This window comes from Pristiophorus japonicus, chromosome 1, assembly GCF_044704955.1.
Source record: "Pristiophorus japonicus isolate sPriJap1 chromosome 1, sPriJap1.hap1, whole genome shotgun sequence".
Taxonomy (NCBI): domain Eukaryota; kingdom Metazoa; phylum Chordata; class Chondrichthyes; family Pristiophoridae; genus Pristiophorus; species Pristiophorus japonicus.
Genome location: NC_091977.1, coordinates 318,995,074 through 319,013,010, shown reverse-complemented (window position 1 = coordinate 319,013,010; position 17,937 = coordinate 318,995,074). Strand labels below are relative to the sequence as shown.

Below are 17,937 nucleotides of genomic sequence, written 5' to 3'. Positions count from 1 at the left end.
AGAGGAGGGGGCAGGATGGGTGGCATGAGTAGTCTCACACATAGCAGGCCTGGCAGCAGGTTGATTTGAAGGGCCACGATGCATTTTCAGGACTTACCCTCTCCCTCGAGTGTGGGCCCAGCTTGTGCTGTACTGATTGCTTATCTCCATGTACGACTCATGATAGCAGCTACCCTTTGTTCCAAGAGTGTCAGGGCATGCAGATTTGACACGCCGACTCCTGTTCGAGTTATTTCCCTTTTGTTGTCGGCCAATTTCTTCTGCAAAGATTAAAATATAACTTTTTACAGAGTGCCTCCTTCTGCAGGGTGGGACATACACAGATAGTCACATTTACAATTAACAAAAATATGGCTTACACTAACTACTTGACCAAGGTCGTGCCATTTCTTTTTACAGTGGCTTCCAGATCTCATGGTATGCACCACTGCGCAGTAATCTTCTGCAACTTGGTTCCAGCGTTTCTTCATTTCTTTAGGTGGCACTTTTATGCAACCTTTGTTGCTGGTATCCAGCTCCTGCCATCTCTGCTCAATGACGTTAACTAATGTCTCCATTTCCTCATGCAAGAAATTCTTTGTTCTTGGTGGACATTGTTCCATTGCTGTGTTGAATTGACACTCTGATTTTTCAAAACACACAGTCCTTATTTTGCATGCAGCTATGCAGCACTTGTTCTAGAAGTTTAGCAGCAACAAGCAGCACTCACTGATTTCAGCAGGTGATTTCTTCAACAGTGCTGCTAAAAGCACTCCTTCAGGCACAAAAAAATCAGCAAAATTCACTCAAGCCTTTCCACAGCTCCACAAAACAAAACAGCACTTTTCCTCATTTACCTTTAAAAATGGCCGAGTGCCAATGTTTGTCTCACACAACGCATGTGCAGGGCTGCCGGCACTAAATCTGCTGCTGTGAGGTAGCCCTGCGCCCCCTGCCAGCAGATCTTCGGCGCCACGCTTTGGCCCCACCCCCGCAGATGCTGGTATGCAGCGCCAAGCTGGAACGGGCCCGAGAAGGAGCGTAGAATGCCAAGGTGGGCTTTAGGTGCACTTTTTATTCCAGGAAACAGGCATGCCTCTCGGAGGTGCGCCATTCTGAAGGAGGGCCGAAAGTTGCCCCCACTGTTGCGAGTAAAAAATTGTGTGCTTCACGGGAGCTGGTCCAGTGTCCCAGTGGAAATGCAGGAAGAGATAAAGCCGTTCCAGCGGCGCAAAGATGAAATGTCTATATAGGCAGACTGCCTTCTGTGGGGCAATCGGGTAGTGGTCCCCAAGAAGGGCAGAGACAATTTCATCAGCGACCTCCACAGTATCCACCCAGGCATCGTAACGTGTGGTGGCCCGGTATCGATGCGGACTTAGAGTCCTGCATTCACAGATGTAATACATGCTCACAGTTAAGCAATGCACCCAGGGAGGCGCCACTGAGATTATGGTCTTGACCCTCCAAACCGTGGTCCAGGGTCCATGTCGACTATGCAGGCCTGTTTTTGGGTAAAATGTTCCTTATGGTTGTAGATGCGTACTCCAAATGGATTGAATGTGAGATAATGTCGGCAAGCACGTCCGCTGCCACCGTGTGGGCTATGTTTGCTGTTGTCCTTGTGAGCGACAACGGGCCATGTTTTACCAGTGCCAAGTTCAAAGAGTTCATGACCCGTAACGGGATTAAACATGTTACATCTGCCCCGTTCAAAGCATCCAATGGTCAGTCAGAGAGAGCAGTGCAGACTCGCCTATCCCGAGTCCTGCTTAGCTACCGCACAAGACCCCACTCGCTCACTGGGATTCCACCTGCTGAACTGCTCATGAAAAGGGCACTTAAGACAAGGCTCTCATTCGTTCACCCTGATCTACATGAACAGGTAGAGAGCAGGTGGCTTCAACAAAGTGCATATCATGATAGCGCAAATGTGTCACGCAAAATTGAAGTCAATGATCCTGTATTTGTATTGAGTTATGGACAAGGTCCCAAGTGGCTTCCCGGCACCATTGTAGCCAAAGAGGGGAGCAGGGTGTTTCCGGTCAAACTTTCAAATGGACTCATTCACCGGAAACACTTGGACCAAATCAAACTCAGATTCACGGACTATCCAGAGCAACCCACTTTGGACCTTACCTTCTTTGGCCCCCCAATATACACACCAGTGGCAACCGACACCACGGTTGGCCACGAAGCAGAACCCATCACCCGCAGTATCCCAGCAGGACTCACCACACCAGGCAGCTCAGCAAGGCCAGCTGCACAGCAGCCCAGCGAGTGCCCAACAAATGATTCACTAAAACCAGCTTTTGCACTGAGACGATCAATCAGGGAAAGAAAGGCCCCAGGTCGACTCACCTTGTAAATAGTTACATTGTTGACTTTGGGGTGGAGTGTGTATGTAAACGTATATACCTTGTACAGCCACCAGAGGGCTCATCCCCTGGAGCCCCAAGGGATCCCATAATCCCTTGGGAGCACAGGTACTTAAGGAGGCCTCACAGGCTGGAGAGGCACTCTGGAGATGTGCAATAAAAGACTACGGTCACATTTTACTTTGGGTTCACAGTATCCAGTCAGACTCTATTCATACATAACAGAAACAATTTAATCTACCTAACTAAATTCTGCAATCTAAAATAAATTGTTAATTTCAGGCTGTTTACACAGCTGTGTACACAGGAGGGAGAAAAAAATAGACGGATATGCTGATGGGGTTAGATGAAGAGGATAAACAATGGTATGGACCTGTTGGCCCGAATGGCCTGTTTCTGTGCTGTAAATTCTACTAGCAGTATATGTCAAAAAAGCACTGATGTATAATTCTGGAGTAGAGGGTGCATAATTTGTGAATAATTAGCTGTACTTTAGCAATACTCGAACATGTGCCTTTAATACTTTACTTAATAAAGTGAAATATATCACTTGGGATTGCATGATTGGTTTTGGAAATATCCTAAAGGGTCTTCAAGGTTATTTCTGATTTATGGATGCCAAAACCGAACTTCCATATACTCGAACAAACGTTACACTGTATCATAAAAAAGCCTATAATTGCGTTGTGTTTGCAACCCTAATGTAAACATCTGTCAGGGAACTAGCAGAAAATGCTACAACTGTCTACATATTTAAATGCATTTCAGCGAAAGGATGGATAATCTTGTTGGCTGGCACAGATATGATGCTAAGTACTTCAGGGAATCTAATACGACCGGAGTGGTCTCATGGACTAGTTTTGATCACCTGGTTGGGTCGGAGAGGAATTTTCCCAGATTTTTTTCCTCCAATTGGTCTGGGTTTTTATCTTTTTTTGCCTCTCCTAGGAGATCGCATGGCTCCGGGTGGGGTGGAGTGTAAAATGTTGCGATACATGGGGTATTGCAGTTATGTGGGGTGGACTGGTTGGGCCGGATGCTCTTTTACCTGTGCGCCATTTTTCATTGTTCATCGGTTTATATGTAACCTTCAGGGCTGCTGACCGAGGGCCATGTGGCTCTTTGTCGGCTGGCGCGGACAAGATGGGCCGAAATGGCCTCCTTCTGCGCTATAAATTTCTATGTTAATACACCACGGTATATTTGATAAGCAGCCTGCAAAACATTTATTTTGTAACTTTGGTGAACTTTTCTTTTCATTGACATTATTTTAAGTGGAATTATAGGGAAGAAAAATGTTATTTACTGAGATTTAGGTAAATGTAAAAACCCATTGCTACATTCTCTTGAACTTCTTTGTGAATCTTTGGAATTCTCAACTCCCAGGGGGCTGTGGATGATCAGTCATTGAGTATATTCAAGGCTGAGATCAATAGATTTTTGGACTCTAAGGGAATCAAGGGATATGGGGATAGGGCAGGAAAGTGGAGTTGAGGTTGAAGATCAGCCATGATTTTATTGAATAGCTCGAGGGGCTGTATGGTCCTGCCCCTATTTCTTATGTGCTTATGTTTTTTAAGTGAGTTTTTAAAATTGCAAACTATTTGTTTTCCTTTCCTTATCAGGTCAAGATATCATCCCGCAGCATAGCAGTACTGGTAATGATGAAATGAATGGAGGGATCCGATTGGATACATCAATGAATAACCAACCTAATGCTGCCACATTGACCATCAGCAATGACCAGCTCCTCAATCAGGGAACCACTCTTAACACAAGTAGTGCCAGCATACCAGGTGCAGTAATAACTGGACAGGGGAGGGGCTAGGGTGCTTAAGCAATCCTTTTATCTGCACTATCCTTTTGACACTATCTGCATAGTAGTTTTAAAAATGTAAGTAGATACATGCATATTTTCATCACGTATTTAAATTGCGCACATGACTTGTATCTGGGAGAGAAGTACCAGTCCTCTTTCACACCTTTGAACAGTACAATTTGTAAACTAAAACTATTTTGATTGTTGTAACCCCAACAATCTGTTGTCATGGGAACATTTTTATTTTGTTAGCTACAGTGTGGTGAGTAATTGCCAAACAATATAACATCACTATTCTTATAGAACTACCACACAAGATCTAGTCCAAGACTGTGGATATGCTGATTCTTATTACACAGTTGTGTTAAGTCAATAATAATTTAATGCTTTAATCCAGTACTAGACTACTGTTACAAGTTGGCAAGGAAAGATCAAGTCTTGAGGCCATTCAACAAAAACTAGCCATTATGTGGACTAATCTTAAATATGTACCCCCCCCCCCCCAAAGGATTACTGGTTTGAATTAACTGCAAACAGTAAAATTCTGTTTGATGGACATTTTCTGGCTTTTGTTGTACATCTCTCCTAAAGGTTAATGTTCTGGGAATGTGAATATAGTACACAGGAAAATGAATGAATGAAGAATAAAAGCAAATTGCTCACCATATCTGCTTTGTTCGACAGCGATATTGAAACTGATTCAACATTGGTTTTGCATCCCTTACAGGGCTGAGTTCAACTGCAAACAGTTTGGCATCTTCCCTCACTACATCCCTTTCTCAAGCTACTGTCCCTACCCAGAACCTCGTGATGTCATCTGCTAATGTGGGTGGGGAAGACAGTGTTACTCTTACTCTGACTGATACCCAGAGCATGTTATCTGGTAGTCTAGACACAGTCACACTCAACATAGCTGCTCAGGTAAGGCTGAACCAACACAACACCTGTACATTAAAACGTTCATTACTATCGACTTTTAAAGTTTTCATTTAATAGTTGAGATCCACCTAACGATATATGGTTAGTTACGATAGGTTTTGTGGGCTGTGAATTGTAGACTCCCCTCCACCACTTGTGACTATAACAATCCAAGTTCCCCGACAAGGAATATCAGCACCTAATCTAAAGATGTAACAAGAGCCATTCCTGGTAAAAGAACATATGGCCTAAGCTGAGTGACTCAAAGTAACTTAGAAGAGCAAACGAACTTCTCCAAATTAGAAAATGAAAGTATCTATGGGGGGAGGGGTTGATTTGGGTGGGAGCCTCCATTCCAGCTTCAATGGCAGCCGTCACCTCGGTATAGAAGGTCAACAAACTGAACGGATTATTGTGTTTGATCTGCAGGTAGGACAGTTCCAAAGATCCACCCATTACTTTGTTAGCGATTCACTTGTCTCTAGAAAATCACGCTGTTGAAGTTTCATCCACTACCTCATGCTTTCTCCATTATCCACTACCTCATGCTTCCTCTATTGGAAAAGCAAATTGTAAATGCCCAGTTGAGATTGAACCCATTGCCTCATCCGTGGACAGTATTAATAACAGGAATGGAGACATGCAAAAATTGAGGAGTAAAACTGAAGTTATATGCTGGGGATTTTAAATCTCTTTACATTTTCATTACAATGATGTTAAAAGGTTTAAAAATCCTCAAGCATATAATTCGTAAGAATTTTTAAAAGCTTGTTTCAGGAATCACTTTGCGACCAAAAGCACAAAACTTGGTGTGGTAAATGGTCACAGGACATGGGTATAACTCAACTCTGTATGTCAAATGCAAGCAAAATGGAGGAAGCATGAGGTAGTGGATGAAACTTCAACAGCGTGATTTTCTAGAGACAAGTGAAACAAATGGGAAGCATTGAGACAAATCATGCCGGCAATGTTCACAAGGCTACACAATGGATGAAGAAAGTGCACTGCACTTGGTCTATACATTGTGCTGAGTATTTATATGCCATTGGTTAGAATAAAGTAGGAGCCAGCAAAAGAATGCTATTGAAGGTACTGTATAGGAGTAGTTTGGACAAGGTTACTTTGTTTTTATTTGTTATTGATTGATTGATTGCTTATTACTTTGGTCTTGGTGATTTCGGTGCAGGGTTCCTTCTATTGTTTATTAAATAATTGCTTATTACTTTTTGTGCTTTGTTTAGTGCTTTGTAAGTTTAGGTGCAGGGTTCCTTCTATTTTTTTATTTGTTAATTAATTGCTTATTACTTGTTGTGCTTTATTTAGCGCCTTGTAAGTCTTGGTGCTAGATGCAGGTCCTCTCAGCTTCCTTGTATTTTTTATTTGTTACTGAATGCTTATTTTTGTGCTTTGTTCAGTGCTTGGTGCTTTAAATGTACTGCTTTGTTTAGTGCTTGGTGCTTTAAATGTACTTATGCTTCTTTAATGTTATTGTGAAGGTGTTTAGTGCTTTGCAGGTTCTCTCACTTCCTTCCCTTCCCTCCCCCCCCCCCCCCCCCAATCTCTGGCTACCTGCGCTGATTTCTTAACTCACCACAAGGTTTTTCTGTGCGGCCACAAGTGGCCACATACGCTGGCCTAAGTTAGTTTGGAGTAACTTTTAGCTGTCTAAACAGGCATAAGTGGCTGGTAACGCCCCGTTTTGAAAAACACTAAACTTAAAAAAACCTAGCTAACTCACTTATATTCGAGCAAATTAAATGGGCAGAATTGTGATTTTTAAGATACTCCAAAAAAAACCTAGTTGCTCCAAAAAAACTTGGGCCCTCTGAGAAACTGTTTCCTCTACACAAAGAGTAATTTAAATCTGGAAATTCTGCTCTCTGCTCCCCCCCCCCCAAAAAAAAGACCCAGCTGTGGGTGCTGGGGGACAATTAGAGCTTTCAAGACTGAAATCGATAGATTTTTGTTGGGTAAGGGTATCCTTCTATTTTTTTATTTGTTAATTAATTGCTTATTACTTGTTGTGCTTTATTTAGTGATTTGTAAGTCTTGGTGCTAGGTGCAGGTCCTCTCAGCTTCCTTGTATTTTTTATTTGTTACTGAATGGTTATTTTGGTGCTTTAAATGTACTGCTTTGTTTAGTGCTTGGTGCTTTAAATGTACTTATGCTTCTTTAATGTTGTTGTGAAGGTGTTTAGTGCTTTGCAAGATCCTCTCACTTCCCTTCCCCCCCCCCCCCCCCCCCACCCCCATCTCTGGCTACCTGCGCTGATTTCTTAACTCACCGCAAGGTTTTTCTGTGCGGCCATATACGCTGGCCTAAGTTAGTTTGGAGTAACTTTTAGCTGTCTAAACTTGCTGAAATGGCCAAAACAGGCGTAAGTGGCTGGTATGCCCCTTTTGAAGAAAAAAAACTAAACTTAAAAAAAAACTAACTCACTTACACTGGAGCAAATTAAATGGGCAGAATTGCAATTTTTAAGATACTCCAAAAAATCTAGTTGCTCCAAAAAAAACGGAACAACTCCTGGGGAAACTTAGGCCCTAAGCCCCATCTGCCTAATTTAAAAAAAGGAATTTGAGGGTAAAAAAATGATTCACAAAAAAACTAGACACTGAGCTGTTTCACAGCAATAAATGTACAGATCAGACTCTGTTAATAACATCACATAGCTTTATATATTAGCATTCTGTAGTTGCACAGTATAATGGTTCTGCAGACAGTGATGTTTTAGAATGGCACATATCTAATACAGTTAATTTAGAATGCCAATGTCCTGTCTTTTAAATGCTGTATTGATGCTTTCTTTATCAAGTTGCAAAATCATCCACTGATTGCTAGGAAGTTGATAACAATAAAAGATTAAAGCAGTGTGTTTAAATGGTAGTGAAACATCTAATCTTAGAGTATATTGACTGAATTGAAAACAAAATGGTATTATCTACAAAACTATTATGAACAGCTGAGCAAAATATTTGGAGTCTTCTTGGATTTGTTGTTGCAATAATGTCTGGTAATGGGATTTTCTTTTCCTCTTTAAACACAGGGGCAACAATTTCCAACAGTGGTTCCTGATTCAGCACACCCGGGCCAAACAGGATCAGCTCATCCGCAGGTTATATTGGTGAGTCAGGCATCACAAGACTCAGCAGGTACACAAGAGGAGGCTGCCTCATACCAGGTACAGAACAGTGACTTAATTTATAAAATCATTGAATCATGCAGCACAGAAAGAGGCCATTCAGCCCAGTATTCCTGTGGTGGTTCTCCGAAAGAGCTACCAATTAGTCCCACTCCCCTGCTCTTTCACCATAGTCCTGCAAATATTTTCTTTTAAGTATACCTGTATATCCAATTGGAGGGACCGGTAGCATAGTGATTACTGGATTAGTAATCCAGAGATCTGGACTAATGATCCGGAGACAAGAGTTCAAATCCCACCACGGCAGCTGGGAAATTTAAGTGCAGTTAATTAAATAAATCTAGAATGCAAAGCTAGTATCAGTTATGGTGACCATGAAACTAATGGATTGTTGTAAAAACCCATCTAGCTCACTAATGTCTTTGCTGTAAGGAGAACAATCAGCTGCTCTAGTCTCTCCATATAACTGAATTCCCTGATCCAATAAAATAAAGTTAAATATGGGATTTAATGTTAGTACTTTAATACTGGGATGAATTATTCCATTTCTTCTAGTAGAAGTCATTTAGGATCTAATTCTACAATAAATTGCGATGAGGAGCATCATGATTTGGGATGCTAAGCTGCTTGTATGTTACAAAGTTATTCCTAACAATTCGAGCAGAGAGCACACTGCAGTGTGAGGTAGGAACTCCTTAGAAAATAGGAGTTTGGCTAGAGTGGGAATTAGGAGCATAGGGAGATGGAGGAGCAGTGTAGTTTAATTGAAATTTAAGTAGATGAATAATATAAACTTAACTAACATTTATAGTAAGAATGTAGCACGATAGGGGACAAAATGTTTCTGCAGGATGTGGGAGTTTAGAGTAGCAAATTTTGACTCGAACCAACACATCTGCAGGAAGTGTTTTCAACTGAAATTACTTGAGCTTGAGTTTAGAACTTGAGGCAGAGTTAGAGACAATACGACACATCAGGGAGGGAGAGAGGGTTTTGGAGCAAGAAGTTCAGACAGCAGTCACCCCACTGAGATATAGGGAACAGGCAGCAGAAAAAGGAGGAGTGAGTGGTGACCATCTACAGGTCAAATAAGCAAGAAGGGACGGGCTAGAGCAGCGGTTCTCAAACTGGGGGCCGTAGAAACCTTCCAGGGGATCCGCGAAATAATGTGAGTACCAAGCAGGCCCGACATTATGGGTACATGTGACAACTGCACTCCGCTCCCAGCTCACACCAAGCCTGCCTCCGGCTGTCGCTCATGAGCTGGGAGCAGAGTGCGACCGCCACATGTGTAGCGCAGAGTGGGCTGGCTGTCTCACGTAGGAGGGGAGCACACATGGAGGAGCGCTGAGAGCAGCATGACGATCGGCAGGTAGACCCGCAGTGAGAAGCAGGCACACCCATCTCACTGATATCTGTCAGTAAATACCTGTTTTATTACATGTACTTACATATTATGAGTATTACACGGTATTATCAGTTAGATGGGGGGTCCGTGATTACTAATCCATTTGAAAAAGGGTCCTTCAACCAAAAACATTTGAGTACCACCTGGCTAGAGCAGGGATATCCAGAGAAAATGATCTGCTCCAACAAGTTTGAAGTACTTGAAGTTGCACAAGTCTGTTCATGTGGTTCCAGTGACAAAATAGGCCAAAAATACCCAAAGGTGAACTAGCAGACTTCAAGCTCAAATCAGCAACAATTCTGTATCTAGTGGATGAGCTTTTTAAATAGCGCTGCTGATGGGTCCTTGCTGCCTGTTAGCACCACAAGTTTCTGAGCGAGTTTCTCACATTTGTGGACGCGATGTTAAACTGATGCCCAATCTGCCTGTTGGGGTAGATGCAAAAGGTTTCATGGCGCTATTGAAAGAAGAACAAGGTGAGTTTGCCCAGTGTCGTGGTCAACATACCTCAATAGTCACCAAAACATCATATTTGTGGTTTGTGGGTCCTAACTATGTGGAAATTGGCTGCTGCATTTGCTTGCATAAATGACTACATTGTAAAAGTAATGAATTGGCTAGGAAGTGCTTTGGGCCATCCTGAAGATATTAAAGGTGCTGTATAACTACAAGTTCTTTCTTTAAATGTGCATACGGCCATTCAACAGAATTCCATTCCCTCAGTGGATTTACGCAAGATAGTAGCTGTACCAAACATACAAGTAAACATCCAGGTTTAATTTCTGGACTTTGAGTTAAGTGATCTCAGTCGGGGAGGCAACAGCTTGCTACAGGTGACCTCCACACCCACAGGATTATGCCGGGGAAAACCGGCCAGAGTTCTCCTGTTTGTTACCAAGCAACTCCTGCTGATAGTGCAGCTGGGATGTCGCCATTGTCAAATAACCGAAAAACAACAACGTGCATTTATATGGTGCCTTTAATGTAGTAAAATGTCAGAAGGCGCTTCACAGGAGTAATTATCAAACAAAATTTGACACTGAGCCATGTAAAGAGATGCTAGGACAGCTTGGCCAAAGAGGTAGGTTTTAAGGATTGTCTTAAAAGAGGATGAGGTAGAGAGACAGAGAGGTTTAGGTAGGGAATTCCAGGGCCTAGGTAGCTGAAGGCATAGACGCCAATGGTGGGGCAAAGAAAATCAGTAATGCGCAAGAGGTCAGAATTGAAGGAGCGGCGAGATCTCATAGGGTTACTCCATCACTTGCCTGCAGACTCGTGGCTCCACATTGGATTTGCTTTCTCTTCATTTTAGCCAGTCACTTCTTGGCCTTCTCTCTTCTCCAGGCTTGGCAAAGGCTCCAATGGCTTGCCAACTGTTTTAAGCCTTTCCAAAGACTTAAGAATGTCCTCCCCTCCTTTAATTCTTGTGCATCGATTTCACCTACACAGCAATTTTATGCTCCCACCACATGTGCTCGGGAGCTGTCAATAAACTATGCAAATAGACAGAGCCAAGAAAACTGCCTGCTATAAGTACATTACCATTCTGACAAGATTTGCTCCAGCTATTAACCAACATGAACTAAATTTGCACCTTCTGGTTTAGGTAACTGAGACAACGATTAGTCTTACAGAGGACAGTCAGACAGATGATGAGGGCCAGATAAATCACTGTCCCAATTGTAGCCAAAGCTTCTCTTCAGGCTCCATGCTCCGTCGACATTGCCGAGAAGCCCATGGGGAGGAAAGAGTCCACATATGCAACATCTGCAGCAAAGCCTTCAAACGGGCAGCACATCTCAAGGTAATTGGATAAAGTTATCGATAACATATTGAATTGCTACTAATGTTGCAAAGTCCTTATTTGGGCGTTGCCCTATTCGTTCAAGCCTGTAGATACTTTCTTTAAGCTTTTGGTACAATTTCCAGCAGTTAAGCATTTCACTTGATAACGCACCAGAACATGTAACCCCATTATTCAAGAAGGAAGGGAGAGAGAAAAGAGGTCAGTTAACCTGACATCGGTTGTCAGAAAAATGCTGGAATCCATTATTAAAGAAGTGGTAACAGGGCATTCAGAAAATCATAATATGGTAAGCCAGAGTCAATATGGTTTTATGAAAGGGAAATCGTGTTAACAAATTTATTAGAGTTTTTTCTGGATGTCCCTAGCAAGGTAGATAAAGGGGAACCAGTGGATATAGTATATTTGGATTTCCAAAAGGCATTTGATAAGGTACAACATAAAAGGTTGTTGTGCAAGATAAGGGCTTGTGGTAATATATTAGCAAGGATAGAGGATTGGTTAATGGATAGAAAACAGAGAATAGGGATAACGGATCATTCTTAGGTTAACAGGCTGTAACCAGTGGGGTGCTGCAAGGATCAGTGCTTGGGCCTCAGCTGTTTACAATTTATATTAATGACTTAGATGAAGAGACTGAGACTAATGTATCCACGTTTGCTGATGATACAAAGCTAGGTGGGAAAGTAAGCTGTGAGGAGGACACAAAGAGCCTGCGAAGGGATATAGACAGTTCAAGTGAATGGGCAATAATGGAGTATAATGTGGAAAATGTGAGGTTATTCACTTTGGTAGGAAGAATAGAAAAACAGACTATTTTTAAATACTGAGAAACTATTAAATGTTGATATTCAAAGAGATTCAGATGTCCTCGTACAGGAAACACAGAGTTAGCAGGTACAGCAAGCAATTAGGAAGGCAAATAGTATGTTGGCCTTTATTGCAAGGGGTTTGGAGTATAAGAGTAAGGAGTCTCAGTACAATTGTAAAGTGCTTTGGTGAGACCACATCTGGAGTACTGTGCACAGTTTTGGTCTCCTTTTCTGAGGAAGGATACACTTGCCTTAGAGGCTGTGCAATGAAGGATCACTAGATTGATTACTGGGATGAGAGGGAAAGTAATTGTCCTATGAGGAGAGATTGAGTGGAATGGGCCTATACGCTCTGGAGTTTAGAATGAGAGGCAATCTCATTGTAAGATTCTGACGGGGATTGACAGGGTAGATGCTGAGAGGTTGTTTCCCCTGGCTGGAGGATCTGGACTGGGGTCATAGTCTCAGGATAAGGGGTCGCCCATTTAAGACCGAGATGAGGAGGAATTTCTTCACTCAGGGTTTTCTATTCCGAAGGGCTGTGGATGCTGAATGGTTGAGTATATTCAAGGCTGAGATAGATGGACTTTAGGGGAAATCAAGGGATATGGGGATGGGTAGGAAGTGGAGGTAAGGTCAAAGATCAGCCATGAACTTAGTGAATGGCTGCTCCTGCTCCTATTTCATATGTTCTTATCGCTTGCATTTCTTTAAGCTGTTATATCTAGGAAGTCCAATGATATCACTGTGCCACAGAGTTGAAAAAATGTAGGAGTCCAAAATTGCCCTCCTCCCCGTTTGGGGCGGATAATTTGAATTAAGTGAATATTCTCTGCCCGAATCGATGGGATGTAGAATAGATCAAAATCGGCCTCTGTAGCTTTTGGAAAACATCGGGGCAGTGTTTGGGGTGGCAGAGTAACAGAAGTGAGTGGCGAGCGGGGCGGATGGTGAGCGGTGTCATTAGCGCCGCGCTGAGCACATCAGCACGACACTTATGGCGTCAGCGCAACGGGGACGCATCGCGCTGACACATAACAATGTCCTTCCCCTTCAGTTAAAGGGAAGGGATGCTGCGAGCTTTGCAGCCACTTTAGTGGCACCCACTGGGCCACCAGGGAGGGCTTCGGGCGGGTCAGCAGCCCGGCATCCAAGAGGGGAGTGCTGGGCTGCCTGTTGGCGGCCTGGCCGAACCCGTGTCCGCCATTGTCAGGTCAGTTTCAGAGTTGGACGAAAATTAAAATAAAATGGCGACTGCAGTATTGCGCCCTCCCCTTTAAGGGCAGACGCGCCGCCCAGCTACTGGCAGCTTCCCGCGGGTAAAGGTTGTTGGGGGCACCGACCGGCGGCGGCTCCGCTCCTGTGGGGCAATTTCCCTTGTGAGGCAGAAAGGGGTTGTACCGGACGGTAAGGAGTTGGCACATACCCGATGGGATGGGGCGCGGTGGAGACCCATTTCCGCTGCCCCCATCCCAGGGGCAGTTTCGGATGGAATCAGACCATCTGCCTTACCGCCCCGATGCGATAATGGACCTTAAAGTGGGGGAAATTTCGGCCCCGTAGGATCTCCCCTGTGACTCTAGATAATGAGTGTCTATTTTAGATGGGCTTTTTAGTGAGGTGCTGAGCGAGGTTACTTTTAAGATCTCTTGGTCCCCCTTTTGAGGGATGGGCAGAATTTCTGGGAAACAAACTTCCTATACAGCATCTAGTTGCTTATTATTGTCCTGCGACTGGCAATCTCTCAGTTTTAAAATTCACATCCTTGTTTTAAAATCCTTCCATGGCCTCACTTCTCCCTATCTCTCTGTAACCCTCCATCAGTCCTATGACCCTCCGAGATTTCTGCACTCCTCCAATTCTGGCCTCTTGTGCATCCCTGATTTTCTTTGCTGCACCATTGGTGGCCGTGTCTTCAGCTGCCTCGGCCCTAAGGTCTTGAATTCCCTCCCTAAACCTCTCCGCCTTGCTAGTTCTCTCTCCTCCTTTAAGATGCTCCTTAAAACCTGCCTCATTGACCAAGCTTTTGTCGTCGCCGTCACGAGGACGTGCGATCAGCCTGAGGTTATCTAGAGTCACCAAAGCTGCCGGGCAAGCCCGGATTGGTTTTGGTCTGATAAATGCACGCATCCCCAGAGGGTCAGCGCTCGTTGGCATGTATTAGCTCTAGAATTACCACAGTTATCCAAGTAACGTTTGGAGCGATCAAAGGAACCATAACTGATTTAATGAGCCATTCGCAGTTTCACTGTACCGACCGTGTGTACTTAGACATGCATGGCTTAATCTTTGAGACAAGCATATGCTACTGGCAGGATCAACCAGGTAGCTGAACCGAAAATCGGGGCCAACAAATCAGCCAGACAGGGAGCGAGCGACTGAACGGTGGAACCAAACTGGGACTACAAAGTACAAAGGAAGAGGTGCGCCTCCAACCTGCCCTAATATCTCCTTGCGTGGCTCGGTGTCATATTTTACATGTACAGTGACGAACATATGGCTAATCTCTTTGTACATAGTTGCCCAGGCATCATGCAGCTAGGTTGTGTTACAATGATTTGATGTGTGAAGTCCTTGAAAGGTGTGGGTGACAAGGCTACCATTGTACATTGAAATATAGGTTTGCATGAAATGCAACGATAGAACTGTAAGGTAACGTAAGGATTTGCATGGGTGAGCAGTAAGTGTGGAATAAGTGGCAGGCAACAATTTATGGTAGAATCTTGAGTCGTTGACCTGATAAATGGTGTTCTTCGTCTATTGCCACGTTCCTTAACGTGTGCTATCTTCTCCCGCTGCTGTTCCACATCCTGCAGGTACCGCGCAAACCCATGAGCCTGGTCGTCACCTCCCAAAAAGCTCGGTGTACAGCTGATCTCGGGCGAGGGTGCCCTGAAATACCAAACAGGGCAACCCTCCTCATGCAGCACTCCAGGAGCCACCAAACAGGTGGTTGATTGGCGCACAACTTCATCATTTACCCACACAATTCCATTCCATGTCTGCACATTGAATTTCATTTCATTTTTCCACATCCACACCTCCCCTTCCTTCCCCCCCCCGCCCCCCCCCCCCCTCCCCACAGTCTTCTCATTGTATTTCAAACCTATTTGAGCCTTTCTAAATGCTGACTCAATATTTGCCTCTTTTAGGGACTACACACTTGCCCAATTTTCTGCATTTCCCCATTAAGCTAGCGTCCAACACAAGGATAAAGCTAACTCAGGATAATTATGCAAATGAGATGATCCCAGAAAATTGCAGGTAGTATTCTCGATGTGTTTTTATTCAGTTTTGCTATAAGCTTCACTTAGCCGGAACTGAAATCTGTACCCATTAATTTCTGAAGTTTCTTCATAGTGCATTTAACGCAGGGCTACTAAAAAAATGCAACATTACCAGATAGGTACAGTTTGATAGCTTGTCAGTAGGGTTAATTTTACACACATACATTGTTGATACGGAAGCCTCATCCACTGACTAGAACTTTTTAAATCACTGGTTAGGCTTCAGCTGAAGTATTGTGACAATTCTAGGCACAACACTTATGGCAAGATATAAAGGTCTTAGAAAGGGTACAGAGGAGGTTTACCAGAATGTTACCAGGGTTGAGGGACTTGAGTTGAGGAGATGCTGGAAAAGTTAGGATTGTTCTCTTTGGAACAGAGAAGGTTAAGAGGTGGCCTAATAGAGACTTTCAAGATGATGAGAGGTTTTGATATAGATAGAGCAAAACTATTCCCTATTCCCTGTGGTGAGCAGGTCAGTACCCAGAGGTCATAGATTTAAAATAATTGACAAAAGATCTAGAGGGGAGATGAGAATTTTCTCACTGAATTGCTGGGATCTGGAACGATCTAAAAATAATTTTAAAAGGGAGTTGGAGTATGATGAATTTACAGGGTTATGGACAAAAAGCAGGGATGTGGGACTAAGCACGATTGCTCTTTCAAAGAGCCAGCACAGGCACGACGGGCCGAATGACCTCTTTCTGTGCTGTAAGTTTTTATGGGCTGGAAATTCACCAACCTTGCACCGCGTTTTAGGCAGTATTTCGCCCTTTTGGGCGGAAAACAGTGCAGCGGGAAACTCCCTGAAGTCTTACGCCGGGGCTTTTGAAAAACCGCTGGGGAGCGGACTGCCAGCGTGCAAGACTGGAAAAAGCGCTTTCGTCCGAATTTGGCTCAGCGGTGACCCATAGGGCTCAAGTTACGGCCTGAGTTGCTCCTATTTTTTTGGAGCAACTAGTTTAGAATGGAGCATCTTAGAAATTGCAATTCTCGGCATTTAGTTTGCACCAGTTCTAGTGAGTTAGAATAGTTTAATTGTAGAACAGATTTATTTTCAAAAGGGGACGTGTCCAGCCACTTACGCGTGTTTTGCAAGTTTAGGCAGCGAAAACTTACTCCAAACTAACTTAGAATGGAGTAAGTGTAGATTTTTGTACGCTCAGAAAAACCTTGCCTACACTTATAAATCAGGCATAGAGAACGAAAGATTGGAGGGGGGGAAGGGGGGGTTACAAACATTAAACACTTCACTTTTACAAATAAAGAGCCATCACCAATAATAAATGATAAATAAATAAATCAAATAATAAAATCAAAAAAAAATTAAAAACTTAAAAATAAAAAAAAATCAATCAATAAATAAAAAATTAAATTTCTACTCACCAACTGCAGCACCGGGAGCCCTCCAACAGCGTGCTGGGACGAGACCTCCCCAGTGTCTCTCTCTCTCTCTCTCTTTGTCAGTGTCTCTCTGTGCTCCTGACGCCGGGGAGAGGGAGAGGGAGGAGGAGGAGGGAGGGAGAAAGGGAAAGAGGAGGGGAGAGAGGGAGGGAGGGGAGGAGGGGAGAGAGGGGAGGGGGAGAGGGAGGCTGAACGGGCCACGCCGAAGACTTCGGGCGGGGCCACCCCCAGCAAAATTCCACGCGGGCGGGCGGGCCCCACTGCCGCCGACGCGGAGGGGGGGGAGCGGGAGCTAAATGGGGAGGGGGGAGTGGGAGCTAAACGGGGGGGGGGGCAGTGGGAGCTAAATGGGAGGGAGGGAGGGGAGAGCGGGAGCTGGGCAGGGGGGGCGGGCGCTAAACGGGAGGGTGGGAGCGGGAACTAAACGGGAGGGAGGGGAGAGCGGGAGCTAAACGGAGGGGGGGGAGTGGAGCTAAATGGAAGCAGGAGCGAAATGGGAGGGAGGGAGGTGGGGGAGTGGGAGCTAAACTGGAGGGAGGGAGGGAGGGGGGGAGCGAGTGGGAGCTAAACTGGGGGGGGGGGGAGCGGGAGCTAAACGGGAGGGAGGGAAGGAGGCCCGAGTCTGATCTTCGCCCTGGCAGCCCATTCGGCCAGGACTAGGGACGGCATGTTTTGGGCTCCTCCCACACAGCCTCGGGGGCCAGGAGCTACTACACATGCGCACACACTCTAGCGCGCATGTGCAGAGGTCCCGGGACCCGGCTCCGCCCCCCCACACGTTCTGCTGCACTGCGCCAAGGGCCTGGATTGACCAGACGGAGGGGAGAATACCAAGGTAAATAATAGGCGCCGTTTCTATTTTAAAATGTCGGCACACCACACGGAGATGCACCGTTCTAACCCTGGGGGCAAACTTGAGCCCGTAGATAGGACCAAAAACACTGCCGGGAAAAAACCTTAGTTGCAACCCTTGGAACGGCGTATT

The 17,937-nt window shown here is 44.5% G+C and overlaps 1 protein-coding gene across 4 annotated transcripts in view; it reads left to right on the top strand.

Annotated features, from left to right (window-relative positions):
• LOC139272262 (zinc finger protein 236-like) overlaps nucleotides 1-17,937 on the top strand; it is a 229,206-nt gene that overhangs the window by 197,264 nt on the left and 14,005 nt on the right. For all 4 annotated transcript variants that reach the window (XM_070888579.1, XM_070888578.1, XM_070888581.1 and 1 more), the window contains 4 exons: nucleotides 3,983-4,153; nucleotides 4,904-5,097; nucleotides 8,142-8,276; nucleotides 11,252-11,449. In XM_070888579.1, coding sequence (XP_070744680.1) covers nucleotides 3,983-4,153; nucleotides 4,904-5,097; nucleotides 8,142-8,276; nucleotides 11,252-11,449 — 698 coding nt within the window. The remainder of the gene's footprint in view (nucleotides 1-3,982; nucleotides 4,154-4,903; nucleotides 5,098-8,141; nucleotides 8,277-11,251; nucleotides 11,450-17,937) is intronic.